General features: G+C 43.7%; 2 protein-coding genes across 2 annotated transcripts in view; both read left to right on the plus strand.

The window, feature by feature from the left end:
* Positions 1–960: 960 nt before the first annotated feature.
* LOC144132966 (uncharacterized) lies at positions 961–5,390 on the plus strand. Its single transcript, XM_077665732.1, has 2 exons — positions 961–4,092; positions 5,011–5,390. The coding sequence occupies exons 1-2, from the start codon at positions 4,047–4,049 to the stop codon at positions 5,388–5,390; spliced, it is 426 nt and encodes a 141-aa protein (XP_077521858.1). The 5' UTR covers positions 961–4,046.
* Positions 5,391–14,122: 8,732 nt separating this feature from the next.
* LOC144134315 (uncharacterized) overlaps positions 14,123–16,904 on the plus strand; it is a 66,131-nt gene continuing 63,349 nt past the window's right edge. The window contains exon 1 of the mRNA XM_077667253.1: positions 14,123–14,502. The gene's annotated coding sequence lies outside the window, so the exon portion shown is untranslated. The remainder of the gene's footprint in view (positions 14,503–16,904) is intronic.

The following is a 16,904-nucleotide window of genomic DNA, read 5'->3' on the forward strand; positions in this document are numbered from 1 at the left end:
GCTCATTCCTACTGTTTTCAACACAAATTTAAACACTCTCTGTGCTGTGTTGCAAAAGCCGTTCAAATTACGCGCGCCGGCTTTAGCTCCGCCCTCCTTGATTTTGTTCCGACTCGCGGAGGCCCTTGTAGGTCCTGTCTCCACGATCACGCTAGCAAACCTATGGTTGTCATATTCGTTTCTCTTGTAAGGCGAAGCTTTGGAGAAAGAAACGCATGCGCTTATTGCAGGGCTGAGTGCGGGCGGTTTGACGCATGCAAAACTCGCAGCGTGGGAGCGCATCTCTAGGCAACTCCGGTCGCTCCGGGTTTGTGCGCGCTTGGTGCGCTCGGTCAGTCAGCTTATTGTATCTCATTTGCGTTAATTGTTATAGCCTCGGTAAAGTGAACTAGAGCCGCGGTTTGTGCAAACGTCGGCTACAACAGCAGGATGAAGACACGTAACGTGTGAGCAGTTTTAAGAGAGAAATCTCGAGCCTTGCCGTCCAAGGCGACTCCTTGAACGCGTACTTGTGCACCCGCGGGCAAGTAAACGCTGCAGCCTGTAACTAAGGTTCTAGCTGCACTGACGCATGTATGTTGAATGGGTGTCTACTCATGACAGACATGCTGACACATGCTGACATGCTGACATGCTTACTACATGTAATTTCTGCTGCAGCGCCCGCTAGTAGAGTGCGCGCGGTCGAGCACGTAGTGTGCGCGCACGAGTATGTTTTAGGAGACTGCATTAATTTCCACCTGCCTTTCCTGTGAAAGCATCATTATTTCGAGAAGAGAAATATTACTGAACCAAAACGTGTTGTTCCTCTAGCAAGCTTAACAATTCATCGTGGTATATATACCTATGCTTTGTATTTTGTATGAATTCTATCATATATCACTCGATCGTTTGGTGACTGTGCCATATACATGTCCTGAAACCTGCGCAATGTCAATTGTTTGTTTGTTTGTTTGTTTGTTTGTTTGTTTGTTTGTTTGTTTGTTTGTTTGTTTGTTTGTTTGTACTATAAGAAACCGGATTGAAAGGCATTTTGGTTCTCTCTGTTCTTTCAAACTCCAGGTCATCAATCACTTGAACAGATGAGGAATTCGCCCTTTATGTAATAACCAACCATATATATATAGTGCTTTTGAGGCAGTGATAAAAAAATTAATATAAACGATGTTGCTTGTGGCTTTGGGTTTCTTCCTGTATGCAGGCTGATTTTCTCTCTTCTACCTCACAGGCGTAGGAGTCACTGCTGGCAGGACAAGCCCATAGCTTGATGCCCATATGAAGTACGCACAAGGACGAGAGAACAAGTATTGTTTGTTCTTCTCGTCTCCTTGTGCTTGTGTACCGTTTCACCTTGATATGTCAAACCAACTCGCCCATCATTTTGTGTTGTTGATGCTCATGTGCTCGAAGGCAGAATATGGATTGATATGAATGTTTGGCATTTGTGCTCAAAGTTGAGTGAATCAGATGTTAACTGTTGTGTCAAGAGCTCGGGCTGCAATGTCTGGCATTGTGAAAGATTTCATGCATTGCGTTGTAGCCGCCACGGTGGCCCAGTGGTTATAAATGGTGGTGCTTTTGCAAAACATGTTTTGCTCCATTGTGCTTAGCTAATTTGCCTTCAGAATTTACAGGGGGCCACCACATTGTGATTGTTGAATGCACGAAGCACATGAGCACCATTGGGATTTTTCTTGTACTCGCATTGGTTTCTGTGTTTTATTTTGCAGGCTTTGGAACCGGTAATGGCAAGCCAATTAAGGTGTATATGTGCCCAGAAGAAGACTGTCAGAAAAATGTTGCAAGCCGTCACAAACTGAATGGCTTGGTTTTCACTACCTGCAGCATGGCATATTTTGTGATCTGAACATCTAGTGTCTCCCCACAAAGTGGGATACACAAGATTCATTGCGAGACTTCAATGATATCATGAGAGATTTAATGTGTGACATTCTGTGGAGTGCATAGGAAACAATGTGCTTAAAGGAGTATAGAAACTTATTTTTTGGTTTTGTGTTTTTTTTCTTCATAATGATGTGTATGGTGCATATAATGATGCCATCACCATGTGGCAGTTGCCTACGACCGCTATATAATTTATATTTGAATTTCTTTCATGCTGTTTCAGTTTCATCAGGCGAATGATGGCTGTGATGTCAAAGGTCACCGTCAGTCAGCATAGGTCACGCAAGGCATGAAAAAACAGTGATATAATCACTGCTTTGTCTTTTTAATTCACTACAAAACTAAAGCTAGCCTGCCATAAAAGCTGGAATGACAACAAATGAAAAAATAATGATTATATTGGAGTTATTTTATGCCTGATATGACCTACACTGACCTTTGATGTCATAACACTGTCGAAACCGAAATAGCATTAGAGAAAATTTTGGTTATAAGTTATTTAGCGGTCTTAGGCAAATATAGCGTGGTTATCTATGGCCTTTCACACCAATTCAAAGAGAAAAACATCCAGCCAACTCTAGGTCTCTGTACTCCTTAAGTAACTGATCATCGGTGGAAGAAAAAAATAAATAAGCCGTCATTGTGTGCCTATGCCTTTTGTACATCATCCACGGTCATGATTCTTCTGCACTGGCTCCAATTCTCACAAGTGTTGCACATTGCTCAGTCACTGCGGTTTTGCCACCCTGTAATTTGAATTTCTTTGACCAAATCTTTATTGATTTTTCTCAATTTTTATTTGTTGCTTTTTACCTTCACATGGAAGTTCGTGGTGAAGGTAGCTCTGAATGTTCATTAAGAGTAGCAGCTTCAATGTTGTGAGATATTCAGGAATGTTTTTTTTTCTGTTTTTCTCATACAACTGTTGCTCTAACTTTCTAGTTAATATGCATTTAATTGCATATTCTTTCAGAAAATAAGGCTGTGTAGTATGGTTCGCTCTCAGTTAGCATATACCATATTTACACGAACATAATAAGAGCCTTTTTTCTTTCTTGAGGTCTGCACATTTGAGTACTCTCGTTGCATTATATCCGAAACCATGGTATGAATAAAACATGATTATTTTATCGCTGCTCTAATCCACTGCTCTTAGAGTAGCTTTGTCTTGGGGCAAAGAAAAGGGTGGCTTTGAGCATGGAAAGAAAGCAACACAGCCTATTAGAAAAAGACAGTACCAAAAGAGTTAGGTTGAGCAGGGTGAACAGGTACAGGCCTAGGCAGCACCTAGCATTCATATTTTTTGTGGTGTCTTTTTTTTTTTTTGCCGTTGGCTGCAGTTGGTTTTAACAGGTTGAGGTCACCTTATGGTCTTCATTTTTATGATGATTTTTTTTTTGTTTCTTTGTTGTTTTGATGAGGTCTCAAACTCATAACCATACATTGCATTCCTGTGAATATGGTGTTATTCATGGTCATCGTTAATAGGAACACGGGCGCATGTTTTGGGGACAGTGTAGTGCAAGCTTTGAATGAGACGTTGTGGACATTTGTGGGTTCGCTTGCAAAGATAATCGTATTTATGTAGGTTGGTAATTCCAATCATTTTGTCCAGTGACTCTGTTCCTCATCTGTGTTCACACCTCAAAACAGAAAATCATATTGAAAGCATATTTCTGTTTATGGTGGACCTATTAAATTTCACATACGCATGTTGGCACGACCATTATTCAAGACTGTATTTTGCATTCACTATCTCTTACATTTCTTATTGCATAAATAGTTTGTGTATATTACTTCTCCCCCTATCCTCTCTCCCTGTCCCTCACCTCTTTCATTTCATTTCTCCATTCTGCCTGCTATCCTTTATTTCCGCCGCCCCAGCTCAGGTGCTTCAGTATCATTGGCAGATGCATGCCGGGCCTAGCAAAAAATCTTTTCCTTCCTTTTTATAGCTATTTTAATAAAAACTGCCTACTATTACTACACTATCTCATGGCTGTACACTAAGTGATCTGCGGTATAACTTAGGGGCGCTGTGTTTGATTGAAAATGAAATCTCTTCCAATGCAGGCTTGGATGCCACACTTTGGGGTCATGGCTCACCTCCTGGACAAAATTCACCTCCTGGCGAATTCCTTATGCTGCACAGTGTCACTGCTGATCAAATTAAGGACAACGGCCCAGGTAAACATGCAAGCACATCGGTGAAAACCACTCTATGTTCTTTAATTGCGATGTGTCAATTTGTGTTGGCCACTGTCAGTTATTTGCAAGCTGAAATGTTGGCCTCAACATACGAATACTTCAAAATAAGTCTTGCCTTAAGTGGAAGGGGTTCTTAGAAAAAAAATTTTATTGAACAAGTCACAATTACGAAGTCTTCTGGGAACATATATTTTTGCTTGCTGATTCTAAATATGTAATTTAATCTTATGTAAAACAAGCCCTTGTGCAGAAATTTTGCTTAAGAGAACTTGTTAGATTGCATGCCACTGGTTTCTCTTGATGCCAAGCTATGCAATAAGGGTAAAATTATCATCCTGCCTGTCATAGATTGAGTTATACGATTATGAAGTTGCCACTTAAGAAACAAGAATACAAATTTTTTTTTTTTTCCCATTTGTGAAGTAGCAACTTCAAAAGCCTGTAAATCAACTCCTATAATAGACAGGATAATAATTTTATCCTTATTGCATAGCTTGCTGCCAAGAGAAGCTAATGGCAAGCATTCTAGCAAGTTCCCTCTAGCAAAATTTTGTGAAAGCTCTCTGCAAATAATTGCAAGACATATTACATAAGGACACAAGGAGCTTGGTGTACATAAAATTAAATGACAAATTTGGAATCAGCATGAAGAAATACGTACATATTCCCTGGTGTTTTAATAAATCTGACTTCATTAATAATTTTTTTTTTTTTCCCTGTGACCAGCTTCCTTACTTAAAACAGTGTGTTTGTGGTGGACATATTGAATCTGACATACACATACTGGTACGGCCATTGTTCAAGATTGCGTGATGTGTTCACTTGCTTGTGTCCATACCAGCAAGTAAGCTGTGACCAGGGATGCTGTGTCTGAAAATAAAATCTTCAACAATGCAGGATTGGCTGCCACAGATTGCTGGTCTACTGGAAAGTGGCCTATGTCACGGACTATGGCAGCTGATCAAACTGAAATGGAAAACTGTCGAGGTGAAGACAGAGGCGGCCGGCTGCACCAGTGCACCCATTGCAGCAGGAGCTTCAAACACAGGACGAACCTGGTGAGGCACCTTCACAACCACAGCAGCAGCCGCCCACACCGTTGTGACTACTGTGAGAGTGCCTTCACACGAAGGGACGTCCTGGTGAAGCACCTCCGCACCCACACCCTGCACATAACGGAGAAGCCGTACTGTTGCCATCTGTGCCCCATGCAATTTGCAAGACATGAAGGCCTCCTAAGGCATGCCCGATCCCATGAGGGCGGAAGACTGCACTAGTGTCACTTGTGCCCAAAGGTGCAGAGAAGAATCGTATAAGTATGAAGTGAGAAAGCACTCTCGGAAAGCCACAGTTTGACGAAGTTATGGTACCTTGTGATGTGTGTTAGTCGAGTTGCTAGTCAATCTTTGCTACGAAATATTCCTAGTTTCCTCCATGTTGATAGGCTGCTCGTTCCTGGTTAGACAGCATTGGCGCTCCACTTCCCTGCAGTGTTTGTTGTCAAGACAGGCAAATGATTGGCCGTTTTTATTTAGAGCCATGCGAGTTTTGCTCATTTCAGTTCATTGCACTAATTGCTTGGTGAAAATACTGAAAGGCATAGCAAGGGCAACAAGCCACACAACTGTGCGTAATATATGCACCACTCTTGCACTCTTTCCCCCCACATTGCAGTGGCACTGAGCCACACTGATGCCTTCTTTCGGAATAAAGCTCAAGCACACTAAGTTCCAACAGTTGTGGGGCCAAGAATAAAGTATTGGTATGTGCAAATTGCATCACTTGCCATTTGAACAAGGCTTTCAACAGCAGGAACAAAGAATTACACATTTGATATGTATGGTCCGCACATCTTATGCACCCCCTTCCAGCAAATGTTTGCAGGGAACAAATGAGGCCCTGACTATTCTTTGAATTGGTGAATTCTGAATATGCATCTATTTGAAACTGATTACAAGAGTCTCACATTAATGTCATTAGGCCTGTCTCGTTTCATTGTGTTGACTTGGAGGGAACACCTCCTGCTTTAAAGTTCTTTTGACTTTAGTACCCTAGCAGTGCTGCTGGAAGGTAAGAGAATGGGCAAAAGTCCTGCTTCGAAACGATATGGCTGTTTTTTGCGTGCTTGTTTGCAGGCTTCAAGGATAGTCTGTGGACTGGTAAACAGAAAAAAACGATAGCATGACAGTCTGTGCATTACTTTATTAAATCACTGTCTCCTCCATGACTGCAATTGGCATATTTCTGTGTTTCACTGTGTGACATTAGTGTTCTTGATCTCTTTTCCTGAGATGATGTACTAGTTAGATTGCTCTGTTTCATATTCTCAGCATAACAATAGTTGCTATCTCAGCATGCCACTTTGTGTGTGCATTCTGTGGAATTTTAATTTCACTGTCACCCAAGCACCTTTCTTAGATTTCTACAGAGCATTTGCCTGCAAAACAGAAATTATCATAGTGACTAAGGCTGTCGGGTATGCCCCCAGAGATGAAGATTTCTCTACTTCATCTCAGCTTGTGCAGTTGATGCTGTGAAAAACCAACAGAATGACTCGTTGGACCTTTTCCTCTTACAGAGTGAGAAATTCAGTAATGTAAACTTCCATGTATGTCTTAATGCGTGTTGTCGGCCGCTTCTCATGAGTATTTGACTGCATTTGTGTTCACAAAATGTTTGCTACAGCCTAGCTCTTTACGGTGCTCATTTCCTGCCATGAATGTCACTGTAGTTGCAACACCTGAGACTACAGGGCAGAAACAAGCACGTTTGTTTCCATGTTCTACCATGAGTGGCGTAATATTGTGTGCTTTTCCATCTGGGTGTCATGATGTCTGGTTACTGTTCATGTGGTGTAAAGCATATTACTGTTGACTTTACCTTCAGTATTTTTCCTGTTTGTCTCGGATGAAATTATGGCACTCTATGTTCATGTAGAGCAGGATGTGGTACGAATGCATTCCATTTATGCTCAGGTTTTCACTCTGTTTAGGGTGATGACTTTCTGTGTGGTAACTGAAGAAAGACAGCTTTCAGCTACTTGCAGAATAGAATATTTACTGCAGTTCAGGCAAAAAAGTGGATGCACCTAATATTTTTCCACCTGTGATGATGCAATCCATACAGGCTTGGTGTTGCAAGCTCTCATGAGAGCTGAATTCTCAAGGGGAGTAAAAGAGTAAAGGACCTCTGCTTTGGCTTTTCAGTGTACTTCAGCTTGAAGAATTATTGCTCACTATTTTAGTGACGAGAAGAAAGCAACACTTAATAAATATTTTTTGCGACATATGCAGTCAAAGAGCCCAACTACTCCAGTCTAACACACATGTGCACAAAGTTTTGCCCGTGTGCTAATTCTCCTGTGTTCCGTTCATCCTTTACACTTGCAAGGCATGAAGCTTCTTTGGTATGCTGGCAGTTCATGCAGGAAGGGAAATCTATCTAGGGAGGTCTGCTTTTGAGCAAGAACTGGCCAAGACAGTATGTACCGTATTTGCCCTCCTACTTCTAATGTATGGTAGCTGTTCTCCACTTTTTGCTATTGCGCATCACATGTGTTTGAATCAAAACCCCTTTGAGGGAGGGCTTTAGTAGTGAATTCAAGAAGAGGGCTTAGACTGGTTGGTGCACGTTGATGGAAGCAACTGAACAGCACAAGTAGACAGGACGGAAGAGTCCTGTCTGTTAGCGCTATTCATTTGCTTCAGGTTGTTTCAGTTTGCTGTTCAGGCTATAGTCTCAACATAACACTGAGCCAAAGGCACTATTTGTTTCAACTAGCCAATCCATTTACACATTTTAGTTGCGACTGCTTTGCCGTGAAAAACCTTTAGTGTCATTTCTAGTGCACCTAACTAATCTGCTTTCCATGCACTTGGGATCGCCAAATTCTAATTGTTGAGTGCATAAATCGTACAAGGAGTACTGCTTGTGGCATTATTTTTCTTTTATTATCATATTTGCAATGCCTTAATTGTTCCAATTCCATTTTCAGCCATCAGAACAGATGGCATCAGCTCAAGGAGTACAATTTGCCAGAGCAACAATTTTGCTAAGCAACTGCTAATAACCTTCACAGTCACAATGGGTTGAAGTTCATTGTCTGTAAAATGTATCTGGTGATCTGAATATCGTGCTGTATGCAAAGTGAGGCTCATAATATATTTGCTGGAACATGAATGATGGTTGTCGTTAACTACATCTCTGCTCTCTGTGTACAAAATGCAGTTTGTGATATTTATTGTTGGACCTTTGAAATATGAATTATGGTTGTCATGAGTGATCTCATCTGGTATAACATTGTGTCTGAATGTACAGAAAACCCCATTCTAAAGAGACATTGATATTTCAGGACAATCCTGATAAATAAAAATAAATAAGAGATAAATAAAAAAAGATGCAATGCGGACGTTTTACGTTTTCCATTAACTCGCTGTTCTACGTACATTTCTGCCTCAGGCTCTTTTTCTCGCAACTGCCTGTGTGCTTCTACTTAACATTCACCAGCAACGCCCAGCCAGTCCCCTTCTTGTGTATGTACGTGTCATGGCTTCTGAGGTCAACAACAGCAGAAGCCTTATAACGATCGAAGCAAGGGCTCGCACAGCCATCCTGTTTTCATCAAGTGTGGTATCGGCAACCAGTCTACGACGACGGCGAGAGCGGAGAGGGCTCCTTTGTACGGTTGTTCCTGACACAAATTTAAGCTCGACCTCAGTAAAGAAGGCGCCTGCCTCCAACACCTCGCGACCGTGGCTTTGAGTTGCATAAGCTGTTCAGTTACGTGCACCGGCTTAAGCTCCGCCCTCCGTGGACTTTTTACATGAATTCTTTGTTGCACCAGTAGACCCCAGCACAAAACCAGCAGCACACCAAAAGGCTTCCTTCTGGGACCAGATGAAACCATTAGAAACATTCCCATTAACAAATTTCCATCTGGGGATACTCGTGGAGGCCCTGCAGGACCTGCATCCTTAAAGAGCGGGCACTCGGAGAAAACTGGCGCCGAAAAAGAGTTCGCGGCTGAGCTTGCCCACCCTCCGTTTGATGGCGCCATCAGCTTTGGCGCATTCACGGGCTGCATGGGCTACATACATTTATAGATAGGGCTATAAACATTGTGGGTGACAGGGCAGACAATAGGGCAAAAGGAGAACGACAGAATGCAGCTAGGATAAAGCGTTCTTAACACTTTCCTGCCCATGGGAAAAGTAGTGGTTTTTGGGTGGTATAGGAAATATTTTTGTTCCTTTAACTGATCATGCTTCATACTCAAGTAAATAGTATCATTTTTGCGAGGAAGAAATTCTCTTTTCATTGGTATCAGTCTCAATGAACATGTTCATTGGAAAAAATATAGAAAAAAATTTATACAATTTCCAACAACACTGGACAAAATATACAAAAACATCATTTCTCCATACACACAAAACATTTTAAAAATTTCAGTGTGTACATTTTGTTTAGGAGACATCTGTACAAGGTTTCACAAAATTACAGCTTTCTATGTGCAGAACTTATTGAGGGGCAAAAAAAAACGGGTATGGCGTGTATCAAGCCAACGATCAAAACAGTTTCTCGATGTAGTGACACAAATTGGTAGCACAGGTCTCGCAGAAGACATTTGTTTTTTGTTCAACTTTTCTGTCTTCGTAGCACAGCTTACAGTTCCTATAACGCTCCATTTTTTTGGCTTGTGCTGAAGACATTGGGGTGCACCACCTGGAGGAACAATGGAGGAACTGCGGGGTCTACAGAATGTGGCTCATCAAATCCCAGCAGCTGCTCAATCAGTTCTAGACTGGAGGCGAACTGGTCGAAGTGTGAAATCTTGACAATTCTGCCACCTCTGGATGCTGTCAGCAGTGCTCATCAAACAGTATAAAACTGTTGACTACAGCAATGTAAGAACAGAGCCTTCCACCAGCACACGCACTTCATGAGGACGTAGGAACCGATGAACTGTTCCGATTTGTCGACTCCCAACCTGCCCACATTGTAGTCATTTATGAGTTGCGGCTTTCTGATTGAGAGTTCGGTCCATTTGTTCTAAACTTTTTTCTTCGTTTCGCAAGAACATAGTCATTTGCTGTGTGGACTGTCGACATCACGTGCACAACCCGCCATTGCAGATACAACACATCTTTGTCCCGCAGCCATCGAACACCTCTTCCTACATTTTTTTTTCCCCATCTTGTGTCCTTCAGTTCACTATAAGAAAACCACAGCGATGTTTTCGTGTCGTTCCGCAATCTCTAGTGTCTTGAATTCGAGTAGATGGATGAACAAAGATGTTGAAGTGTAAAAGTTGTCCAAACAAAATTAAGTATCCCTGATCAAGGCAGTTCTCACACAGCCGCGTCACAACATCAAATGCCAAACCACATGCACTGGGCTCTTTGCAATTTTCGGTATATGCACTGAACTGATCCGTGTATAAGCCAGTTTTTGAATCAGCCAGAGCCCACAATTTATACCCCCATTTTATTACTTTATCCCTCATATACTGCTGAATTCCAGAACGACCTTTGGACTTCACCATCCTCTCGTCAACGGACAGGTACCGATGCGGGTGAAAAAATTGCAGTGACGAAACGTTCATGTGTTGTATCAGAGAAGATCTGCCTCCCGAGGGTTGCGGCAGTGGTCTTCTCTGGGTCCGTCACGCTCAAGAATGTGAGTAGCGCCTTGAATCGCCTTCTCAGTATTACTTTCGGTGGTACAAGGCCTGAGAACAACCTCCCCGTGTTCCCGTATGAGTGCAAACGCGGGACTTGCACGATACCCATGTATATTATTAGTCCGATGAACTTAGCATTTCATCCGGAGTGACTTCTCTCCATGATCCGTCTCTCTCACTGTAAGTCGGTTTTTCAAAAATATGCATCCAGGCGTACTTATTTGTGTTGCTGCATATCTCCCTGATGACTTCAGCAGTGAAGAACAGCAGAAAGAAATCAACGGTGAACCGCCTCGCGGAACATCCGGAGCGCTATGCCGAGGCCTGGTTGTACAGGGGAAAACACGACACTCTGCGCGGCCGCCGGCAAATGGTCCCTCCCGAAAGACGTTGCTATCCTGCAGATAAGAAATCTGACCTTCAGCACATGGAGGATATCTACAGACCAGCGAGCGAGCGCAGCGAAACGATTCGAAGAAAGTGAAACTTACCAATAATAATAATAATTGGTTTTAGGGGAAAGGAAATGGCGCAGGATCTGTCTCGCATAGACGGTATGCGAGTGTCTAAAGAGCACTTCCTCCACCGCCGGAATGCCGGCAATGCCGGTAAGGCGAGGTACCGTGTTTGGCTCGGCTTGGCTGGTGCTGGGCCGAAAACGTGGATTTTACCTCGAAATAGGCAGTTGCACAGCGATGCTACTGATCCGGAGTTCCCGGGTTCGAACCCGACCGCGGCGGCTGCGTTTGTATGGAGGAAAAACGCTAAGGCGCCCGTGTGCTGTGCGATGTCAGTGCACGTTAAAGATCCCCAGGTGGTCTAAATTATTCCGGAGCCCTCCACTACGGCACCTCTTCCTTCCTTTCTTCTTTCACTCCCTCCTTTATCCCTTCCCTTACGGCGCGGTTCAGGTGTCCAACGATATTTGAGACAGATACTGCGCCATTTCCTTTCCCCAAAAACCAATTATTATTATTAACAAACAGAAAGTGAAAGAATAGTTCTCATACTACTTACTAGATGGCGCCGGATGCCCAAGCAAGGGGAATTGATTAAACAGACATTACCGGGACTAATATATGCGGACGATATAGTGATAATGGCTGACAACAAGGAAGACCTGCAGAAGTTGTTAGACATATGCAGTACAGAGGGAGATAGATTAGGCTTCAAGTATAGTAAGGAAAAATCTGCAGTCATGACATTTAATGAAGAGGGCGGCGAGCATAGAATACAGGAGTTCGTGCTAAAGGTAGTGAATGAGTACAAGTATCTTGGGGTGTGGATAAATAACAGTGTTGAGTATCTGACAGAGCATGAAAAATATGTAATGAATAAAGCTAGTACGAATGCAGCTGTCATGAAAAATAGGGCACTGTGGAATTACAATAGGTATGAGGTGGTAAGAGGGATCTGGAATGGGGTGATGGTCCCTAGCCTGACCTTCGGGAATGCGGTCCTGTGTATGAGGCCAGATGTTCAAGCAAGGCTGGAAATTAGGCAACGGGGAGTAGGGAGGTTAGCTTTGGGAGCACATGGCAATACACCAAATCAGGGGGTACAGGGTGATATGGGATGGGCGTCTTTCGAGAGCAGAGAGGCTAGCAGTAAGATAGCATTTGAGGAACGATTGAGAAGGATGGAGGAAAAGCGGTGGGCTAGGAAAGTTTTCAGATACCTGTATATAAAGAATGTTGACACGAAATGGAGAAAGCGAACTAGAAAATTGACAAGCAAATATCTGGACAGCAGTAAGGGGGCAAATCAGCAATTATCGGTTAAGAAAAAGGTTAAAGGAACAGAGAGAGCTTTGTGGAAAACAGGGATGCTGACGAAATCGGCACTAGAAACATACCGGACCTTTAAACAGGAAATTGTCAAAGAAAATATCTATGATAATTGTAGGGGAAGTTCTTTGTTGTTTGAGGCCAGGACTGGAGTTTTGCGGACTAAGAAGTATAGAGTCAGGTACCAGGAGATAGACACTTTGTGCATTGCGTGCGGAGAGGAGGAGGAAACGGCTGAACACTTGATACTTTTCTGTAAAGGGCTTCACCCTACAGTGGAAGGCAGCGGGGCTGACTTACCGAAGGCATTGGGGTTTAGGGATAGTGAAGGGAAAGTGGATTTTAAGAGGTTAGAAGTAACCAAGCGAAGGTTATCTGATTGGTGGCTAAAAGCAAGACAGGAGTAAAATTTCACAAGATATGGCTAGGTGGCTTGAGCCACCGCCCGATGTAAAGGGTTCAGCCGTATACATCCATCCATCCATCCATCCATCCAGGAAATTGTCAAAGAAAGTATCTATGATAATTGTAGGGGAAGTTCTTTGTTGTTTGAGGCCAGGACTGGAGTTTTGCGGACTAAGACGTATAGAGTCAGGTACCAGGAGATAGACACTTTGTGCATTGCGTGCGGAGAGGAGGAGGAAACGGCTGAACACTTGATACTTTTCTGTAAAGGGCTTCACCCTACAGTGGAAGGCGGCGGGGCGGACTTACCCAAGGCATTGGGGTTTAGGGATAGTGAAGGGAAAGTGGATTTTAAGAGGTTAGAAGTAACCAAGCGAAGGTTATCTGATTGGTGGCTAAAAGCAAGACAGGAGTAAAATTTCACAAGACATGGCTAGGTGGCTTGAGCCACCGCCCGATGTAAAGGGTTCAGCCGTATCCATCCATCCATCCATCCATCCATCCATCCATCCATCCATCCATCCATCCATCCATTCATCCGCTTGGAAAGCGCATAATTACGAACTTGCAACCATCGATAGTGGGATAGTGGGCTACCGATGGAAATAGGCGTGGGCAGGAAAGTGTTAACTAGGAGGCGGTCGTCTGCTCGCGTGAGCGTGCGGCGTCTTTGTTAGTGCGCGCAGGCTCTGCTTGTTCTCAACGCGAAAGCACTTCTAGCTTATCCCCAGCGATTACGACGATGTCTCACGCGAAGAAAATGCATAAATTTAGCATGCCGTGTTACCGGAGTACCAGGAGCCCGCGCGCCGTCAGTGCGCATGCGCAGACCGCTTTGAGGCTGTAAAGCGCATTCAAACTGCGCGCGTCTGAAACCGAAACCGAAAGTTGTTTTTAGTTTATTGGTTGTTTGGTGCAGTGTACGCTCCACGTCCGCTCTGAAATTGAAGTACTATAGCTTACAACATGAAATATAGCCTTGAATTAAACAATGAACAGAGCAAGGTTTAAAGCTTAAGAAAGGAGGGAGGCAGGTACAAAAGAAATGAGACAATTAACCCCTTTATTTTCCAGGCAAAGTGGCGAGTGCAACCGCCCCGATTCAAAGAGATGTCAATATTTATGTATCTATCTACCTTTATGAAATTTGTTTTCTGTGGAGGAAGGAAAGACAAGGCGGATGTGCTTCTTTTCTACCTTGGGAAATATTCTCTGTGGTCACGCCAGCAAACCTAATATTTTCGTTTTTGAAGAAGAAAATTCGTGCGCTTATGCTGGGCTGAGTGCGGGCGGCTTGATGCATGCCAACTTGCAGCGAGTGACTGGCGGGTGCGTGCTCCGACTTTGTGCGGGCTTGGTGAGCTCGGTCGGTGAGCTTGGTGCACGTGTAGATGTTCAAACGTCGGCTACAGCTGCAGGATGAAGACACGTAACATGTGAGCAGTTTGAAGAGAGAAATCTGGAGCCTTGTGGTCCGAAGCGGCTCCTTGAACGCGTACACCAGTGGGCAAGTAAACGGTACAGTCTGTAAGGTTCTAGCTGCCCTGATCATGTACTATGTTCAATGGGTGTTTGCTGATGACTGGCACGCTGACGCAATGAGCTTACCGCATTAAATTTCTGCTGTAGTGCCCGCTACTAGTCAGCAAATGGCGGAGAGTGCGCAACTTACGTTTGTCCTCGGGTTTATGCGGTCCCTTGTGCCATCGGACGTTGAGTGAACGCACCCTCGAGTTTATCGGAGGTTTCGTTTCCGCCTGCCTTTTCTTCTGCGAGAGGCAAGATGTGATCGCGGCCTCTGCGACATGGTATCCGGCCACAACTGATACGACTTCTAAATCCAGTGGCATGGTCAAAATAATGAATCCTTTAAAACTAACTACTTGTGCTGGTGTCGACGGTATTAACGTAGGAGTATCAAATGGGGCATTCGGTGGGAAACACACTGACTCAGATTTTCCAACAAGCTGTTTTGTATCAGTTTAGTGCATGGCTGTAAAGCAGGCAAAGCCTTTCCACTTAAAAAAAAAGGGGGGGGGGGGAGGGGAGGGGGGGCTTGTCATAATTTCTAGGCATTTGCATTGCTGATGTCTTTTCGAAATTAATTTATGGGACTTGTATATATGTTGTTACATATTGTACAGCTACATGTTTGCTAACCTGGTGGCATGCTGTGCAACGTTAATTACATCACAGCTCACCCAGCAGGTTGGAAATACAGAGACGAAGTCTCGATGGATACCTCGGGTTTATCCTTGAAAATGTCGCTCTCCAAATCCCAGTCCAGTGACCATGTTATGAACCCAATCTGCCTTTTTCAGACGGCTGCCCTACACATGCGCATCTCTCCTCCTCCAGCTCCACTGGTTGAATACAAATCGCCAGCTTCTACTGTGCATGTGTAGTTCATGTTAGTGACAGATGCAAGTAACAGATGGCAGCAGCTGCCAACCATCCAGTTGCTTCCACTTCGGAAGCGTAGCTGGCACCTCGTGGAACTGGATCGCACTTGCATAGCCCACTTGCGTTACAGACCGAGGGAAGTATTAGATACTAAGGTAATTGCAAATAGAATCAGAACAATCTTAGTCTTCAATTAATAAAATGATCAGGCAGGCTTTTATAAGGGATACTCAAAAATAGACCATATTCACACTATCAATCAGGTTACAGAGAAACGCACAGAATATAGCCAAGCACTGTATATAGCCTTCATTTATGAGAAAGCATTCGACTCGCCGGAAACCTCAGCAGTCGTACAGGCATTGCGTAATCAGGGTGTGGAAGAGCCTTATGTGAAAATACTGGAAGATATCTATAATGACTGCACAGCTGTCATAGTCATCCATAAAGTCAGCAATAAAATTCCAGTAAGGAAGGGCGTAGAGCACAATCTTACCAATGCTGTTCACTACCTGTTTACAGGAGGTGTTCTGAGGCCTGCAGATTAGGAACAGTAATTTGCAATTCGCTGATGACATTGCCTTGCTAAGTCACTAAGGAGAAAAACCTCAAAGCATGATCAGTGAGACAGGTAGAGTAGAACGGTGGATATAAAAATTAACATGCAGAAAACGAAAGTAATGTTCAGCAGTCTCGTAAGGGAGTAGCTGTTCACAATTGGTAGTAAGGTGCTGGAAGTGGTAAGGGAATACGTCTACTTAGGGCAGGTACTGACCGCTGATCCGGATCATGAAAGGGAAATAACTAGAAAAATAAGAATGTCGTGGGGCGCACATGGCAGGCTCTCTCAGTTCATGAATGGCAGATTGCCAATATCTCTCAAGAGAAGAATATGCAACAGCTGTAACTTACTGGTACTCACCTATGGGGCAGAAACGTGAAGGCTAACGAAAAGAGTTCAGCTTAAGTTAAGGACAAAGTAGCGAGATGGAAAGAAAAATGACAGGTGTAACGTTAAAAGACTGGAAGTGGGCAAAGTGTGTGAGGGACATCCTAGTCGAAATCAAGAAGAAGAAATGGGCTTGAGCAGGGCATGTAATGCAAAGGCAAGATAACCGCTGGTCCTTAAGGGTAACTGAGTGGATTCCAAGAGAAGAAAAGCGTAGCAGGGGGCAGCAGAAAGTTAGGTGGTCGGATGAGGTTAAGAAGTTTGCGGGGATACGGTGGCCTCAGCTGGCAAAGGACAGGGTTGATTGGAGAGACATGGGAGAGGCCTTTGCCCTGCAATGGGCATAGCCAGACTGATCATAATTGGTTTAAACAGCGCAAAAGACGCAGACGCAGAAGGAACACACAAGACACACACAGCGCTGACTCTCCACTATGTTTATTCATGAAATTTACATGTATATATACAGATGGCTTGATGCGCAACAGGTGGAAAACAAATACAGTGCGCGAAAGAGAGGGAAGAAAGAATGAACACTGATCGCGTTTCGCGTGCTAACGCAAAGGTC

The sequence above is a fragment of the Amblyomma americanum genome, chromosome 5 (genome assembly GCF_052857255.1).
Source record: "Amblyomma americanum isolate KBUSLIRL-KWMA chromosome 5, ASM5285725v1, whole genome shotgun sequence".
In the NCBI taxonomy this organism is placed as follows: domain Eukaryota; kingdom Metazoa; phylum Arthropoda; class Arachnida; order Ixodida; family Ixodidae; genus Amblyomma; species Amblyomma americanum.